At 41.9% G+C, this 19,465-nt stretch overlaps 1 protein-coding gene across 7 annotated transcripts in view; it reads right to left on the bottom strand.

Annotated features, from left to right (window-relative positions):
• The window catches only part of PCDH11X (protocadherin 11 X-linked), a 1,122,530-nt gene that overhangs the window by 1,010,492 nt on the left and 92,573 nt on the right, over positions 1–19,465 (bottom strand). For all 7 annotated transcript variants that reach the window (XR_012906841.2, XM_075940729.2, XM_075940728.2 and 4 more), the window contains one exon: positions 18,782–19,365. Coding sequence is in view for 6 of the 7 variants with exons in the window: in XM_075940729.2 (XP_075796844.2) it covers positions 18,782–19,321 (540 nt within the window). In the remaining variant the exon portion in view is untranslated. The remainder of the gene's footprint in view (positions 1–18,781; positions 19,366–19,465) is intronic.

The raw sequence follows: 19,465 nt of genomic DNA, 5'->3' as shown, positions 1-19,465 counted from the left end.
TGTTATTAATCCCTAAATGCATAACCTTACACTTCTCACTATTAAATTTCATCCTATTGCTATCACTCCAATTTACAAGATCATCCAGATCTTCCTGTATGATATCCCTATACTTTTCTGAATTGGCAATAGCTCCAAACTTTGTGTCATCCACAAATTTTATCAGGACACTTCCACTTTGGTGCCAAGGTCAGCGATAAAAAGATTATATAAAATTGGCCCCAAACTGATCCCTGATGAACTCCGCTAGTAACTTTCCTCCAACCTGACAGTTCACCTTTCAATACGACCCGCTGTAGTCTCCCCTTTAACCAGTTGCTTATCCACCTCTCAACTTTCATATTAATCCCTATCTTTTCCAATTTAACCAATAATTCCCCATGTGGTACTGTATCAAATGCCTTACTAAAGTCGAGATAGATTAGATCCACTGCATTTCCTTTATCTAAAAAATCTGTTACTTTCTCAAAAAAGGAGATCAGGTTGGTTTGGCACGATCTACCTTTTGTAAAACCATGTTGTAATTTGTCATTAGCCTCAATGTCTCTAACTACTTTCTCCTTCAAAAATTTTTCCAAGATCTTGCATACTACTGATGTCAAACTAACAGGCCTATAGTTACCCGGGTCGCTTTTTTTCCCTTTCTTAAAAATAGGAACTATATTAGCAATTCTCTAGTCAAATGGTACAACCCCTGAGTTAAGAGATTTATTAAAAAATTTTGCTAATGGACTTGCAAGTTCATGTGCCAGTTCCTTTAATATTCTTGGATGAAGATTATCTGGGCCCCCCGATTTACTCCCATTAAGTTGTTCAAGTTTGGCTTTTACCTCAGATATGGTAATATCTACCTCCATATCCTTAGTCCCATTTGTTATGTTACCATTATCCCTAAGCTCTTCATTAGCCTCATTAAAGACTGAAGCAAAGTATTTGTTTAGATATTGGGCCATTCCTAGATTATCCTTAACCTCCACTCCATCCTTAGTAATTAGCGGTCCTACTTCTTCTTTTTTTGTTTTTTTCCTATTTATATGGCTATAAAACCTTTTACTGTTGGTTTTAATTCCCTTTGCAAGGTCCAACTCTACCTGACTTTTAGACTTTCTCACTTTGTCCCTACATGCTCTAACATCAATAAGGTAGCTTTCTTTTCTGATCCCTCCCATTTTCCACTCCTTATATGCTTTCTGCTTTTTCTTAATCACCTCTCTGAGATGCTTGCTCATTCAGCTTGGTCTAACACACCTGCCTATAATTTTTTTCCCTTTTCTTGGGATACAGGCTTCTGATAGCTTCTGCAACTTTAACTTAAAATAATTCCATTGACCTAGCTAACAGCTGTTGAGGAGATGGACCTATGTTGTCTTAAGACTTCTTCCCGCTGGAATAGTTAATTAATGTCTACAATGAAGTGCTAAATGACACAGTTGCACCATTACTGTGTTTAAAGTGTAGACATATTCTCAGACACATGGACTCTAATGAGTCTGTCATTTTTCATAGACGGAACAGTGCTTTGGAACCTCAAAAAATAATTGTGTTCCAGCTAGGGGATGCTTCTCTCTCTCTCTCTCTCTGAAATAATTGGGCTTGTTTAGTTTGGAAAGAAGATGATTGAGAGAGGACATGATAGCAGTTTTCAGGTATGTAAAAGAGTGTCACAACGAAGAAGGAGAAAACTTGTTCTCCTTGGCTTCTGAGGATAGGACAAAAAGCAATGGGCTTAAACTGCAGCAAGGGTGGTTTAGGTTGGACATTAGGAAAAACTTCCTAACTGTCAGAGTGATTAAACCCTGGACAAACTTGCCTAGGTAGCTTGTGGAATCTCCGTCTCTGGGGATAATTAAGAGCAAGACATCTATCAGGGATGATTTAGATGGTATTGGGTCCTGCTATGAAGGCCAGGAGACTGGATTCAATGACCTCTCGAGTTCCCTTCCAGTTCTAGTATTCTATGAGTCTATGATTCTCTTCACTCGCCAGTTATGTGTTCAGGAAATACACACTGGGACATTGATCTTGGCGAGCACATGTGATAGGTGAGGTATGAAAGGAATAACAGAATTACATATCTTACATGAACTCTTGCTCTTTGAAGGGTGTATGTAAGTGGATTCCCCATAGTCACCAGTAAGAACTGGATTTTTATTTCTGGGACATCACCCTTTCTCTAATGGCCATGGTCTTCTTCTGTTATCTGACATTATTCATTCACAGCACAAGCCTATAATGGATTTCCCTGGCTACCACTGTTTGTGTTCAGCATGAATCAAAAATATTCCAGAAATGATATGTGTCTGTGTTTTGTTTCACCTCTTTCTGTACTGAGACTTGATCAGAAAAAATGATCCAGAAATCAAAAAAGTAAATATTCTTCCTCTTTAAATCCAGTATGAATACCACAATGATAGCAGAAGAGCATTTATCAGATCAAATGGTAATGTTCAAAGTTGAAAAAAAGAGCCATATTAACCATGCCACATGTCATCCATACCATATGCCATACAATATGGCATATCATATGCCAACCATATGTAGAATGGATACATTATATTTATATATCATGTTATTATTAGAATGGCCTTCTAGCACTGCTCTCCTCCTAAAGAGAGGAAATGGAAAACTGGCTGTTCCTAGGCCCAGCCAGCCATTACAGTCCTGCCTAGCTCCACACACACACACACACACACACACACACACACACACACACACACACACACACACACACACACACCTGCCTAGCTCCACACACACACACACACACACACACACACACACAGGAGGAAACAACACAATGCCAAAGCAAACACAGAGCAAGTGGGTGAAATAGGGACACTGATCTTTCCTTTTGCCTTTGGCATTTCTCAGCCTCTTTCACACCCAGAAACATGAAGGGGCAGAAACAAGCGATGGGATAGTTTCCCTGAAAAGTAAATGCAGCTCTGGGACATGACTGAGAATTAGAAACAGTACTGAGTCAAATTACTAGTCAGTGATTTTCAATACAAGATTGAAATTTTCCTTTAAAAAAATCAGTAGCCAAAGCCATATGCAACCAGGGCTATGTCTACACTGAAGGGAAAAGTCGGAAAAAGACACACAAATTGCAAACTGCAATTTGCGTATTTTTTTCCGCTTTTCTTCCAAAAAAGGCACGGGGCTGGGAGCAGGTGCCCCGTGGAATCAAGGCTGCTCTAGCCTGGCTGGAGTGGTCCCCCACACAGATCCCGCTTGGTCAGTTAACAGATTAAACATTAGGCTAACCTAATGTTTAAGCAGCTAACTGATTAAACGGGATTTTACATCCCTAAACAGGCAAACTCTGCATTGCGTCCTCTGCAGCCGCCAGCATGGGGGGCATTCCACTGAGGACAGGAATTGCCAGAAGAGCAAGAAGGCAAAAACAGGTTGGACCTGTGCACTGACAATCCTGCACTCACATGAGGACCCTTTGCCCACATGGGTTACTACAACAGGGCAGATCCAATCGCTGTCCTAGCCTGTTTGGGGAAGGACCCTGAACAGGGGAGGTGGAAACTGCCCTTTCTCTGTCCCCTTTGCAGGTGCAATGAAGGAGAAAAATAAAGCTCCCTCTACCCTAGCAGAAACCCGGATCACTGGAGCTTCTAAACTCGAGAGCTAGAGAGCTTTAGATTCTTGGTCTGTATTTTCATGAACTGCAGTTCCATATTATTTAGAATATGGATGAGATTTTAAAAATGTAAGCACACAAAAAACCTACATCTTGAATTTTGGATTGGATCTGACAACCACTATCCCTCAGGCCATGTTTAAATACCTGAGTAGCACAGAATATTGACAGTCATAACATTAAATATGCAATTTATTATTATTTGGGCAGCAATGAATCTTGAAATATTGTTAGTCAATAACCCTTTCCCCTAATGAATCTGACTTAAAATTTTTAAAAGATTCTGTTGCAGTTGGCTCTGCTAAAAAAAATTCCTTAGCCTGCTGATGCCAGCAGAGTATATTCATCCTTATTTACAGCTCTGTGAGCTAATTCTCTGGAGTCTGAATAGGCATCTTCTACAATACAGTTATCCATCCTCTACACACTATGGGCTCCAGGAGGGATTGTTAATAACAGATTCAGAAGGTGCATAATACTTAGGTATTAGTGGGTTACTGTATACTTACCAGGGGCCTTTGATAACACTAGAGTAATGAAGTCAGAAGTTAACTAATCCTATTACTGTCAAACTCTGTAATTTTCAATAAGGCCTGGCAATATTAATAAAGGCCTGTTTATAAAGGGAATGAGCTCAGTGTTGACAGTTTTTTCACAGAAGGTGGACATTGATAACAACAACCCCAGGCTTTCTGTGACCTACTTAAAGGGCCAGTATACCTCTTCATTGTCCTCCCTCATGCTGCCGGCACCAGAGTAAAAGAGCTCATCCCCATGAATTTCAATGTTGTCAGATTAGTTGCAGCACATCTGCTCCTTCGAGCCTGGTTTGAGAGTGTAAGTGAGAGGCACTGTTCCACCTCCTTTTTGAAGAAGCGAAAAGAAGGAAAACAGACAACAACTACAGATTAAAGCAACAGGGTTTGGGGACACAGTATCAGATCAGGCATACAACTCTGTAGAGCAAATTCAATTTATTTTCCAGTTGGAATAAAGTTCCTCCATTAGCTTGGTGTGTGTCCTCGTGGGCTGTTTTTGCAGTGACATTAGCCTTCCTCCTTCTATCTCTAGCTCCAATATTCACAACAGTGTATGTGTCTGCACAGTGATGGCATAAAGTGAAAAAAATAGCCTCCTTCAGGCCATAAAAATTAATTTTGTATGTCCCCCTCCTCTGCTTTCTCTCACTGTTGTTATTTTCCATTGCCCAATCAATTTGAATCAGAGCTGCTAGCTCTGCTCGTAAAGAGTGATTTCATAACTCACATACAGTAAAGTTAGATTTAACTACAAATCCACTATTGCTCTGTAATCCTGGCATCAGACATAAAAAGTTAATTCCTTAGGCTATGTCCATGTTTATGGCGGCATGCAGCATATGGCCCCCTACTATGGGTATCAATACTAGGGACATAAAATCCCATTTATTGGTTAACCGGTTAAACATATTAACCTGTTAACTCATTAAAGAGAGGTCGGGAGGAGAGACTCTTCAATCCAGCCAGGCTGGCGCAGTCCCCCCAACGCAGGTTGGGGCTGTTCCAGCCCAGCAGGAGCAGCCCCTGCCTGCAGCTCCTCTCCACTGCATGTGGGGGCTGGTCTGGATGCCAAAGCAGCTCCTTGCCTGCGAGAGGTCTGCTATGGACAGACACTGCTCCAGATGCCAGAGCAACCCCTGTCTGTAGGATGCCTGAACCACCATGGACAGAAGCTAGAGCAGCCCCCTTCCTGCCTCATCCATGAAGGGAGAGGCTTACCGGTTAACTCTTCAAACCACTAATAAATACCAGTGTAGATAGTGAGGCATTGCTTAGGCAACTAGAGTAAAAACACACCAGCACCATAGGGGATATATCCTACCTGGTCTCTACCAGAATCTTTCACTGCCATCTGTGGCTTTAGCCTGCCTTTCACTGTGGCATAGCTACAGACAAGGTCTTTGCTACTTTCAGCTAGTATAAAAGACACACAGTTCCTCCCATTCTTGATTTGCAAAGGCAGCAGTCAGATGAGGGGCTGGTCTGGTGGCTCAAACAAGATCTAGTTGCCAGAGTATTTCCAAAGACTGGGAAAATCATGGAGGTGAAAGTCTGCATCTTCAGGGGTGGCACAGTTGGTGAGATGTGCCAGCGGACAGGGAAATCTGATCTATAAAGATATGCTCAGAGCCAGTTTACAGCAGTAGATAATGTTTGCACTCAGAGTCAAAACCAAGTTCACCAAACCCACCTATCCTATGGAACCTCTGCTGCCCAGAGAGTGGATGGACTGTTATTCAGCATACACTGGCACCTCTCAAAGAGCCTGGTGTCTGTCTAGGGGAGTTTATCCACTTCCTTTGGGTAAGTCAAGAATAGTGATGTGGGTGTATGAGAAGAATAGAAAACTCTAGCAATAACAGACAATCTAATTTTCCTGTTATCTCCCAAGGAAGGTCTGATTGGCATGTAATTCCTTCAGACCTGCTCCCTTCAAAATAGGCAAAATATCTATTGACTTTAGTGGAGCAGAATTAAGGCCTTAGCTATGGTGACGGATTACAAACAAATAACTGACTTTGTAATAGGCATTCAAATTAATCCATCTGGAAATGTGAGCGCTACTCTCAAGCTTTGGGCCAGTATCCTGCTTGGAGATAGCTTTCAAACAGCTCCAACAATTTCTCTTTAAAACAGAAAATGAAATGAATTCAGAAATGTTACTATACCTCTGTAATGCACATATTTCACGCTGAGAGAAAATGCTCTGAAAATCACTGTGAGGAATGGAGAGCACAACCTGATGCTCCTTTACATGAGTACATTATGCTGAGGAGAGATTCCTTTGGGAAATGCATCGCTGATTGAATTACAGGAACAAATACTGATTAACTGCATCTGGCTGACATGACACATGGTTTCGATGGCATGACCATGAGTCTGGATTCTGCTCAGGCCCTATCGCCTCTTCTTCCACTGATCTAAAGGGGAAATAATGTCAGCTGCATTGGCTATCTGGGTATCCCCATAGGTGAGGCTATGACTTCTTCTTTAGCGTGCGGGAGGCATGACCTCAGGAGAGAAAGTGTCTTGAGTTTTGGCTTCACTACAGCTTTTCTCATAACAGCCAGTTTATTGCCCTGGTGTGCTCTAGCTTACACTAGTCCTGACCCAGCTAGAGAATCTGAGGGGTACCTTTGGTGCCCCTCCCATCTGCTGCGCAATAACTCAAAATCAGGGCTGATATCTTTACATATGGAAGGGGAAGCCTTTCTTTTAAAAAAGATTAATATACAATCCATTGTGAGAGAATTTAATTGCTTTAGTGATCTCAGTCCGGATTTCTTCAATCAATCTAAGTTAGGGTAAATCTCTAGCATAAGAGACTTTCAGGAGAGGAATATAATACTTAACATATAAAACTCCCAATACAGTTTTACCAAGTAATCTTCTCTTCCATTGTTCCTTCATTTCAGCTCTTAATTGACTCAGATGCACCACATTTCTATAAAGCTCTCCTCGCTAGTTCACTTGCAGCCCTCCTGCTAAGAGCAAGGCAGGTTTATCATGAGAATGTTACTAATGTCCACAAGGGACCCAGGAGAGCAACCTTCCCAAACTCATTTTGCTTATGAGTTAAGCAGGCCCTGAACCTTGCTCTATTTGATTCACATGCACCTTCAGCTTTACAAAATTGTGTTCTAAAAAGTCGACCTTCACAAATTCAACCTTATCTCTTAGTGTGGACATGGTCTAAAGAATCTCCTGTGTGTAGCTGATGGAACTTAGTACAACTCCTGCTTCCTCAATCAACATGAGATACCAGTCACAGCTAAAGAGATCCATTTCCAGTACAGGCAGTCCCCGGGTTACATGGATCCGACTTACATCAGATCCCTACTTACAAACGGGGTGAGGCAACCCCGCACTAGCTGCTTCCCCCCAGCAAACCAGGGAGACGCGAAGCTAGCGCCCCCTCTCCCCCAGCAGACCAGGGAGACGCGGAGCGGCTTTTCTCAGCAGACACCTCAGCTTGAGAATAAAGGACTGAGGGAAGTGAGGGGTGGGAGAATAAAACTGAGCTCTGGAGAAATGTTTGGCTAGAGCTTCCCCTACAATATGTACCAGTTCCGACTTACATACAAATTCAACTTAAGAACAAACCTACAGTCCCTATCTTGTACGTAACCCATGGACTGCCTGTATTATTTTTATTATACTGTTTATTACAGCACCTATTGCCATTTGTAGGTGCCACGTTGCAGAAGCTCTACACACACACACACACACACACACACACACACACACACACACACACACACAGCACAGGCTACTTGAATAAACAAAGCAAAAACAGTCAGACAAATTGCAGACAAAGTAAACAAACATTATCATTATCCCCAAGAGTCAGGCCATGACAAGCAGCCCAGAGGACTGTATACCTAGATGGAAACTCTGAGCAGAGTGAGCGCTAATGCTCACTTTGTAGCGTTCCCTCAAAGAACAAGCAATAAAAGTTTTCCAGATACTTTCATCTTCCTTAACATGACATTTGGTGAGAAATGATCTCTCAAATAGCTAGTTTCCAGCCAACTCTACCTAGAAGTGAATGGGGAGTAGTGCAGAGAGTTGAGCAGAGATACTATGTGAGCTGTGTGGGTCATGTAACAAAAATATCAAGTCCAAATTCTACTAGGAGACTGAGGGTATGTCTACACTACCCCCTAGTTCGAACTAGGGGGGGTAATGTAGTCATACGGAGTTGCAAATGAAGCCCGGGATTTGAATTTCCGGATTAGGCTTCCATGAGGCGTACAGCTAGTACGGATTAGGAAGCCTAGTCCGAACTAGCTAGTCCGTGCCGCGTGTAGCCGCGCGGCACGGGGTCCGACCTAGACAACATTTAAAAATGGTGCCGGCTGGCTTTATGCAAATGAAGCCCAGGAAATTCAAATCCCGGGCTTCATTTGCAACTCCGTATGACTACATTACCCCCCCTAGTTCGAACTATGGGGGTAGCGTAGACATACCCAGAGTTATTCAGCGCTTGTGACTCTGGCTGTCATATTCCACAGACCTGCCCCAGAAAGAAGTGAGCAGATGCAACCTCAATTTACTTTGGAATTTCAGTTAGATTGTAGGGGCTCCCCCTAGAGCAAGTGATTTATTAACTTCAAAGCTCACTAGTCCCCTATGAACTGTGGAGACAATGGTTCCATTGAAACTGAAGAGAGATATGTAATGATGTGGTCTCAGAAGTGATGGCCTGAGCCTATGACAAGCAGATAATAAGCAAGACTATATATTCAGCTTGTCTTCAAAATCCCTAATTACAAATTACTCTTGCAATTCAACCCTAGAGGACCTGCTACATACTGCCACTGGGACTGGTATTACAGAGAAAAGAACAAATTAACAACAAATGATCATTTCCAAGGATCAGTCAGGCTGCATCACACTAAGGCCGTACCTGAGCATTTTCCCAAGAATAATATTCTTACCAGTCTTCAGAGAAGGCAGAAAAATATGGTACATCCTAACTACAGAGTTAACTTGGGAGATTAGCACCTGAGTATCCAGGTGAGCCTAGACCAAGTGTGCGCAGCCACGTTGCAAACACTGTTTTGTCTGCGCTGCTGCACTCACCTATGTGTATCACGTCGATTCGTGGGAGCATATCCCAAAGTTCTTGTGCTGCAGTGAAGTGAGATGCTCTATGATTCTTTCCCAGCAAACTGAAGAACTTGTCCGTCCTTCCAGGCACTTGAGGGAACTGTGGCAATGATGGACTAGAAACAACCAAGTGACTTACTCACTGACTTCTGTATAAAGTGGATGAGTTCCTACCTCAGCAAAAGCAGCATCCCATCTCCAACCCACACCCTCAACTTATCCAGTCTGAAAGCATAGGTGACAGCATATACCCCTGTATTCACACTCTACCTGCTACTGTAATAACCTTTGTACAAATGATGCCTTGTAAGATATCATTTGAAAACATATAATTTCCTAGTCAGTATTGTCCTGATAAAATGTATGGCAACACTTTAGAAGTTCCTCTGTCTGGTGTTATCAACATATTTTCCAAACTCCACAGCCCTACCAAGGCAGAATTTGGCAAACAAGTCTGTCCTTAACAAAGGAATGTGTGCTCTGTTTAATTTGCATGTAAGCAGTAAACAGAGTTATCACACAGGAAGAAAAGACAAAGGAAGTTCAAACTACAGATGTTAAAATATGTTTGAGTAAAGGTGTACACGCTGAAAGTTTCAGTGGGTACATGTTTACACACAGGAGGACAGGGCGGTACAGTGTTCCCATTTCCCCTGGCCCCAGCTGCTGCCTCTGTATCAGAGGGAGCAATATGTGGGGGGGAAGGCTCCATGGGAGCCAGCACATGCAGGGAGACAGCTTGAAAGACAGGTCCTTGCGCGTACCAACTCTGTCCTGCTTGCTAGCACTGCTGCCCAGTGGCGTGTGTGGAAAGGACGGGGCCTCAGCAGAAGAGGAGGGGCTGGCGGTAGAGCTGAGGTTTTGCTTCCTCCAGCCCTGTCTTCACCAACCACCTGTGGAAGGGGTGGAAGGGGAGAGGCGGCGACAGGCAGGCAGCCGCATTCAGGAAGTTCTAATCAGTTACGCTTACTCCGGCTGGATTCACAGCCGATAGGCTGTTAATCTACCTTTCCTCTCTACTGCCTGGAGGAGGGGGGGCAGGGGAAAGTAGGGGTCGGCGGGGGAGAGGACGGGGGTGTGCCAAAGCAGCCGCATTCAGGACGTTCTAATCAGTTACACTTACTGCCTGTCGCCGCCTCTCCCCTTCCACCTCTCGCAAGCTCTGCCTCCCTGTAGCAGGAGGGAGGGTTTGGCACACCCCCGTCCCCTCCCCCACCGACCCCTATCTTCCCCTGTCCCCCCTCCTCCAGGCAGTAGAGAGAAAAGGTAGATTAACAGCCTGTTGGCTGTGGATCCAGCCGGAGTAAGTGTAACTGATTAGAACGTCCTGAATGCGGCTGCTTTGGCACACCCCCGCCCCCTCCCCCGCTTCCCCTCCGACGAGACCCGCCCCTGCCAGAGTACCTCCTGATAGTCCGGCATTTCTGATAATCCGGCACCACCTGGGTCCCAAGGGTGCCGGATTATCGGAAGTCTACTGTATTCAGCTACACATTCACATTCCTGGTTCAAACGTGAAAAAAATAGCAGAAAGAACATTTCTCCACTGGGGAATCACCCCTTTTTAACACTTCACAATACATTTTGCAGTCTGGCTGCTTTGACTACATCACCCTCATTTTGGATTCTTTTCCTTGTGCCCTGGCCATGGGCAGCCGGAATCCTAGCTAGGGGAAGTCACGGCATTCCCGAACAGCCAGCCTAGCCCCGCCCACACACCAGCCCCAGAACGCCTACTGGAAGCAGAGTATAGCTGCCCCCAGTGTTCTGGGGCTTGGGAAGCTGGGGCCACATGCCCTCTGCCCTTCCCATGCTCTAGGGGTGGGGAGTCTAGGGACATGTGCCCTCCTCCCTCCCCATGTTCTGGGGCCAGGAGACTGGAGCCATGTACCCTCCTTGCTCCCCATGCTCTGCCCACCCTCTGCATGCTTCTTCTCTCTGCCCTTCTCTTCTCGCCATAATGGTGGGGGATATGCATACCCACCCACATTCCTCCGCTCCCTCCATGGCTTCAGCAGAAGGGGCTGGAGTGGAACTAGGGCTTGCTTGCTTCTCCCAGCCCTACCTTTACCAACCACCCATGGAGAAGACCCAGGCAACTTACAACCCTTCCTCCTGCTCTGATTCTGCTCCCACCCCAACACTTGCCACACTCTACGCCACACCAGCCACTAAACGGGATCAGGGGCTTTTCCTACTCTACCTGCAGTTGATGGGGATAAGCCTGGGGGGGAGGGTCTGACCCCAGCATCCACCTGCTCCTCCCCTTCTGCAGCCAAGGCGGGGCAGAGGCCAAAGCTCCAGAGGCTGGCCCTGGCCTGCAGCTGCCCCTCCAGCCCTGTAGCAGGTCCAGGGGAGGAAGCTCTGGGGGCTTGCTCTGGTCTTCGGTGGGCCCCCTCAACCCTCCTGCCCCCCAGCACTATTTGGTAGAGGGGGGCCATTCTGTTGGATGGCAACAGGCAGAGCACTCTTCCCAGCTGCTCACTGTCTTACAGGTGTGGCTGCCTCCAGTTGTCACTCTGCAGTATAGCATCCTCCGCACTGGCTGCCCCCTCTCTTTTCATGTTCTGAAAAACAGTCCTGTTCCAGCACTTGTGTGTCCTGACAGATATAGAGGAACTGATCACAGAACTAAGAAATGATGGTAGCTTAGATACAAGGGACTATGATTTGATCATATTTATAATGCACATGCAAATAAAGTCCAGATTAGTAATATGTATTGTTGGTGCTTGAACAGGGCTGGTTTCACATACTGAGACAAATCAGCCAAGAAGAATTTAATAGGAAAAATGTGAATGATAATATGGTATCATTAAGAACACCTATTTAGATGCTCAAAAAGACACAGCCAAGAATGTATGTGCTGATTATAAACAATCTGGTTAGAGGGAAAGAGAAGGCAGCTACAAAAACATTTTTTTAAAAGCTATGTAAATGGAACAGAGGAAGTTGATGTTATGGATGTAAGCCAGAAGTTAGGAGTTGTTGAAAATTGGTAAGGGAAGTAAAGGGCTACAAGGACAAACCTATGACCAGTAAAGACACGGCCAATAAGAAAGAGTCTTTAAAAACATCTTGTGGAAAAAAAAAAAAAGAACCCTGACAATAATATTAGATAGAAATTGTCAAATTATCAATAACAATAATAATGCAGAAAAGGCAGGCATGTTCCATAAATATTTCTTTTCCATATTTGGGGAGAAATCAGATTATATAATTGCATTCCATGATGATAATGCTCTTTCCATTCCACTAGTATCACTGAAGGATTCTGAAGAAAAGCTACTACTGTTAAACACTGTAAAATCAGTAGGTCCAGATAAGTGAGGAGCTCACTCGACAGTTAATGTTGATTTTCAGTAAGTTTTGGGCCCTGAGGAAATTCCAGGAGGCAAATAAAACTAATGTTATGCCAACTTTTAAAAAGGATAAGTAGGATGATTCGTATAGGCCTGTTAGTCTGACAACAAACCCAAGCAACGTAACAGAACTGCTGATATGGGCCTCAAAAAATACAAACATTCCAAAGGGTAATGTAATTTATGCAAATCAACATGGACTTATGGAAAACAGATCCTATCACCTGAACTTGATATTTTGTATTACACATTTCACTGATAAAAGTAGTAGTTGTGGTGATGCAGTATACTTAAGGTGTATACTTAAGTATACTCTAAAGTGTTTGCCTTGATATGAATATTTTGATAAAAAAAACTAGAATGATATTGGTACACATTAAATGGATTAAAAATTGGCCAACTGGTACATGTCAAAACAGAATATCCCCATTGACTAGGTGTGTTTCCAGTAGGGTGCCACCAGGGATCAGCTCTTGGGCCCACATTATTTAACATTTTTATCAATAATTTGGAAGAAAACACAAAATCATCACTGATAATGTCTGCAGGTTAGACAAAAATTGGAGGTGTGTCAAAGAAAAGGACAGATCCTTGATACAGAGGAATTTGGATCATTAGTAAATTAGGCAAAAGCAAACGATATGCATTTTAATACAGCAAAATATAAATAGATAAATCTAGGAACAAGGAACACAGGTCATACTTACAGAATGTGAAACTCTGAAAAAGATTTGTGGTAGGAAGATAATCAGCTGAACTTGAGTTCCCAATGTGATGCTACGACCAAAAAAGATAATGCAATCCTGGGATGCATAGACAGGGGAATCTTGAATTGAAGTAGAGAGGCTGTTTACCTATTTGGCTGTGGTGCAGCCGCTCCTGGAATACTGTGTCCAGTTCTGGTGTTCACAACTCAAGAAGGAAGTTGTTAAATTGGAGAGAATTCAGAAAAGAATCACAAGAATAATTAAAGGATTAGAAAACATGCCTTAGAGTGATAGACTCAAGGGGCTCAATCTATTTCGCTTTGCAAAGAGAAGACTAAGGGATGATGATTAAAGTCTAAGTATCTATATGGGGAACAGATATTTCATAATGAGCTCTTCAATCTAGTAGAGAAAAGTAGAACATAATCCAATGGCTAGAAGTTGAAGCTAGACAAATACAGACTGTAAATAAGGTTTAATTTTTTTTCACGATAGTCATTAATTCCTGGAACAATTTACCAAGGTCTGTCACTGGCAATTTTTAAATCAAGGTGGGATGTTTTTTCTAAAATGTCTGCACTAGAAATTATTTTGGGAAAGTTCTATGCGTTATGCAGAGATTACCCTAGATTACTACAATGGTCTCATCTGGCCCTAGAATCTATGAATTTATGAAAGTACCATGCATACTTGCAACAGTCTATGACTAAATGAGAATAGCAAATTCCTTTGCCTAAAAGCAGTAAATGTCTTTCATATCTGCATATTTTCTTAGAAATATCTTAGAAAAAGGGGGGACTTAACTTATTATGTTCTGCTAATGTGAGGCAATTCTAAAATAGTGCAACCTATTGGAAACCTATCTGTTGTAATTAGTAATATATTCCTGTCCCACCTGATCAATCACAATTGCTACAGCACTTACTAGACAGGTGAAAATTCTTTACAATCTGAAAATAGTCTCTTAGGCAGGATAACCGTGTGTGTGATTTACTGAAATCTATCTAGATGCAATTTGTTCTCCTAGATTCTGATCCTTTATGCAAATGTAAAAACATAGTCTTTTTCTGAAACTCAGCCAGTACTTTTCCCATCTGTCCTCCCGACAGTCTTCTTGAAGCTAGCACCACAGGTAGTAACACACAGAATAGATGGAACTGCCTGCCTGTTAAGAGTTCAGACACTTCAAACACTGTACAGTAAAAGCAACGAGTCAGTTATAAAGTTTGAATATGTTTTACAATGAATCACTTAGCTAGTTATTGGAAGTTCCTTCCTACTAAGACACATCCTAGAAACCTAGAAAAAGTGGACAGGATTGGATGGTAGCCTCAGATGGTCAGTATAAGCTCTCTGAAAAGAAATCTCTATAAAGTTTCTATGTACAACTTTAGACAAATTAAATCCTGCATTAGGAAAGTACAAGTAATGTCCTCAGTTCTGCACTGAGTTCCATTTAAGCATATTTCTGTGATTGTGTGGACCTCACTGCAGGAACTGGGCCAAATAACTTACCTGAGAAAACTAATCTTGTTTAAAAATAGATAATTAGTTACCAAGATGCAAACTACATAGATTTTTAATAATAGGCAATGGACTCAAATAATGATCTGTTTTGTTTTCTCCAAAATGCACTTAACATTGTCTTATTTTAAAATTACTTTGAAACTGATTAATAATACATTTTGCAATGTTCTAATGAATTAGAATGCAACAATTATGACAGCTTTTTACCTGGACTGGAGTAATGCTCATCATTACTGTATATTAAAGGTAATCACAGATATTGAGTGATTTTAACTGAATAAATATTGAGGAAAGGAGGTGCTGCTGAAAAACCATCTGAAAGTCATCATATTTCCAACCATAATTAAGACTACAGTATTTGAAAACCTGGCTATTAGGACCCTGGCAGTTCAGAGTGTGATATTTACGTTGTTTCATATATAAATATTTATGTAGCAATAATCTTCTGCAAGTACTACCAAAGCAAGGAGCAAGTAAGACTTAGCTAAAATTATTTAAAAAGTGATCTGTCAATAAAGGGTTAGCAGTAGATAATGCCCTGGAAGTACTGTACAGCTTTTGATGTTGCAAATGAATTGCAGCTATAAATCTAGAACAGCATACCCAATTTGTTGTGGTATATTTACTACACAGTCACTTTGTTGCTTCTATAAACTGAGTCCATTGCACACACCAGAGGCTCTCTCCATATCCCTTCAAGTTCCATGTGTATCAACCTCCCAGCTTTTCTATTTGAGGGATTCCTTCACCTCAATTAAAAGCAGCCTCAAAGCTACTCTAACTTGTACTCTGACTGCCCCAGCTGTCAGCAGCTTAGAAGAACAAGAGAGCAAGGAAGCCCTGGTTGCAACCCTGGCTTCAGATGCTGGTACAGTTTCTGAGTTAGATGTTGCATTAGGGGTAAAGAGGGAAGGAATGTTACAGAACTACTGCTTGTGCAGTATAAAGGGGCCCAAATGTCCAATTATTCCCACTTCAGTATGATCAAAATAAATATTCACGGGTCTTATTTCACAGCCCTTATTCAGGCAAAAGACTCACTAAAACAGTGGCATGTGACACTGATTTTGGAACTGCTAGGCCAATATTGCTTATAGTGTAAAAGGATTTCTGCTTTTTGTTCATGGTTCTGTTATCACTAGATATTTTTTCCTCTTAAGAGTGCTTCTATTATTCAACTAGGTTTAAAGTTCAATTTATTAGGCATAATTCTGATCTCAATTTCTTAAACATAACAGGCATCTACACTGAAGGTAATACTGGGTAGTTGGGAGCAGAATTTGGTCAATTAAACACTAATCAGTAGAGCTGCTCTTTTTCTTTTTTAAAAACAGATATGACGTTTGCCCCACAGAGAACACTGGCAAGGACCAAGAAACAATGCAGAGTGATCTATGTATGTTTATGCATTTAAATTGCACTTTCATTACTTTTTAAAAAATAACTGCCAGTAGTCCAGTAATGTTGTGAGTTACTTCCCTTAAGAACTTTGCAGTGCATAGTAACGGTACTGGCTGATTTCTTTATTTATCCCTTTTTTATTCTTTCTGAATTCTCCAAACCCTCTGTTTTATTTTTCTTGCTAAAGGCTAGGTTTTTATAACAAAGGCAATTCAGTAGCTCAGCCATTTTAGAATCGCCATTAATGTCATTCCCTCCTCATTTATTAATGGGCCTACTACCTCTCCAGTATTTCCTTTTCCCCCATGACATAGTTGTAAAAACCCTTCTTGTTCCCTTTAGCCAGCCTCAACTCATTCTGCTTTATTTTTTGCAGCCCTTATCTATCTTTCTTTTTTACAAAGTTAAGATGAATAGAATTCCACCCAATGCTGCAACACTGAGGATCATTTTAAATAAATCATTTTACATGACCTATTTAATGTAAATCTACCTAAAACCAAAGTTAACAAATGAAGATCACAAATGAATCACAGTAACACTTTCCTCCCAAAATATGCTAGACCTGTGATGACTTTTTTAAAGTCAAAAGATTACTCTGTTAACACCTCCAATGCCTTGTGCTTCTGCATGCCCAAGGCTATTGCTTTGTGAAGCATTCCCATTATTTTTAATGAGCAGTCAGGACTTACACAGTGTACGTCCATAAGACCACAGATATGCCCCTTTTCTGCCTGTGCATCACAGATCCTAAGTGTGTGAGAAACATAAAAGGAATGCTGCTGCTTTTTAAAAGCTTTCCATAAAGGCACCTGATAATTTCATCCTTTTTCATTAGCTAGCATCCACTCCCCACAAATAATTCAAGCTGCAAGCTACTTTAAAAAGCTAAAATTAAGCAGTATTTTATTTCTATTAAATTGCTGGCAAGTACCAGTTTCACTGTTTGTTAGATATCAAGCCAGCCAAATGATGCAATAGCCTGTATCCATTATGCATTCTTGCAGGAGGCAGCCAGTAAATCAGAAAGCTTGCTGTAGAGAAGAGACTGTCTAGTGAACTGTGCAGAGATATGCCCAAGTCCTTCAGGGAGAAGGGACATTTCAGTCTCTCACATGCTATTCCAATAGGCTTTAGAATTTAACTAGTTTTTGTTATGAACTCTCCAGTAAAGGATATCCATATAGGGAAATCTTCACTTGAGAGCCACATTACTCAATGTCAAACAACTGTCTGTCTACAGTTGTCTCTTGCAGTGACCACAAACCTTCCCCATCCATTTCCACACACTTATATTTGATCATTTCATTCCCTATTCCACTTCTGCCTGCATTTTAGCCCATTCCCTCTTATTGCCAGAGGAGAGAAAAGCTGATATTTTCCTGTACTTTCTGATGTGTAATGTCAAGTACCCTGTTTGTTACAAGCAAATGGCCATTATTAAATGGCCTGTCTGAATAACTGAACCTCCATAGGCCTACCCAGTCATGAGATAAACAATCTGATCAAGTCAGTTCAGAGGAGGGACTAGCCTTTCCTACACTGGAAGTGTTCATCCACAGCATCTTTTTATGCTGATTTTAATGGGTCTCTGTTGTTCTTTCAAACGCCTCACTTCCTGGCCTGTTGATCATATGCACAAAGCACATACTAGCATATGTATCCCACAGAGCTGGGATACAAATTGTACTTCTCTTAATCCATCTCTGAATTTCATGTGTGTGTGAGTATATGACCAAAACCAGAAGAAACTTCCTTCTTGACAAATAAAATTGCTATGAGTTTGGAAACCTCAATGGTACACATTTTGTTTCCTGTGACAGATTTTTAGCTGAGGTTAATCATTATAGCACAATTGCTATCAGCCAAGGATCCTACCTATAATCTTGAAAGTTTTCTTGAGTCATTCATGGCTCAAACTTCAATCTCAGTAGCACAGGAGTAAATTTAGAGTAACTCCATTGACAGCAAATGAGTTATTTAAGATTTACACTAATATAAAAGAGTTGATTAATTGTTTTTGTAAAAGAAATAAAGCTCTTCTGGCTGATTTTCCATTGCTTAAATCTCATTTGCAAGCACTATGAAGAATTTAGTCCATCACAGGCTGTTGTAAACATGTCTGTCATATTGTGATTGGTGAACCTTAGTGGCCAGAGAACTCTTTTGATCAGATGTATAAAAATCATATAGTCCTTAACAGCTTGGTGGACAGTTAACACAGACATGCATGCACATCAGGTTATTTATCACGTAAAACTGAGCGCACACACATACACAGATCTGCACAAAATGATAACATGATGTGCTATATTGTAATCAAATAGGGACATGTTCTTAACATGTCCGGACAAATACGGTGCATCTCTAGGATGGCAGGAGAGGGTAATTCTGCACATTAGTGAGTTATGTGGAGACCAACAAGGTCTGTGGACTGGTAATAACACCAAGATACAAAGTAGAATAAAAGACACTCACCTTAAGAAGTTCATAATGCTGAATGCCATTCACACCAATGTCCGGATCAATGGCAGATGGGACAGAGTAGCGGGAATTAATGGCTGTGTTCTCAGGGATGGAGATGTTAATGACTGTTGAGGGAAAGAGGGGAGCATTGTCATTGATATCCTCTATCAAGAACCTGATCTTGACCAGTCTGAAGACTTCATCAGGCAAAACTGCAACCTCCACCTCATAAAAGCACCGGTTTTCGCTAAAAATGCCAGAGCACAGCTTCTCCCGGTCTATGCGGTTGGCAGTCGTGAATATTTCACCAGTGTTTTCCTCCACTCGAACTAATGGCACATCCCCAGTCTTATACACAAGCTTGAACTGAAGAGGTGATGAAAGGGGCACATCCGGGTCCAGTGTCAAATTCAGATCCTTTAGCAAATTGCCAATCAGGACATTTTCTGGCAGTTCTTCCCTCACAGTATAATTCTTCTCTTGGGCACCAGACTGAAATACAATGCAGGCTAATAAGACTGCCAAGAGGTAGGTTCCAGACAGCAAGTCCATCTCCAGAATGGCTAATGAGTCCTCCTGAAGAACACCAAGAATAGCTGGGAAAGAGGGAAGAAAGGCAAAGATTATTAAAAAGCACTAAAACAGTATGTCAGCCAAATGGTGGAAATGCAAAAGCTGAGCGATTTGAGAATTGTT

This window comes from Pelodiscus sinensis, chromosome 13 (assembly GCF_052426305.1).
Source record: "Pelodiscus sinensis isolate ZL-2025 chromosome 13, ASM5242630v1, whole genome shotgun sequence".
Classification (NCBI taxonomy): Eukaryota; Metazoa; Chordata; order Testudines; family Trionychidae; genus Pelodiscus; species Pelodiscus sinensis.
This window is presented reverse-complemented; position numbering and strand designations above follow the sequence as displayed.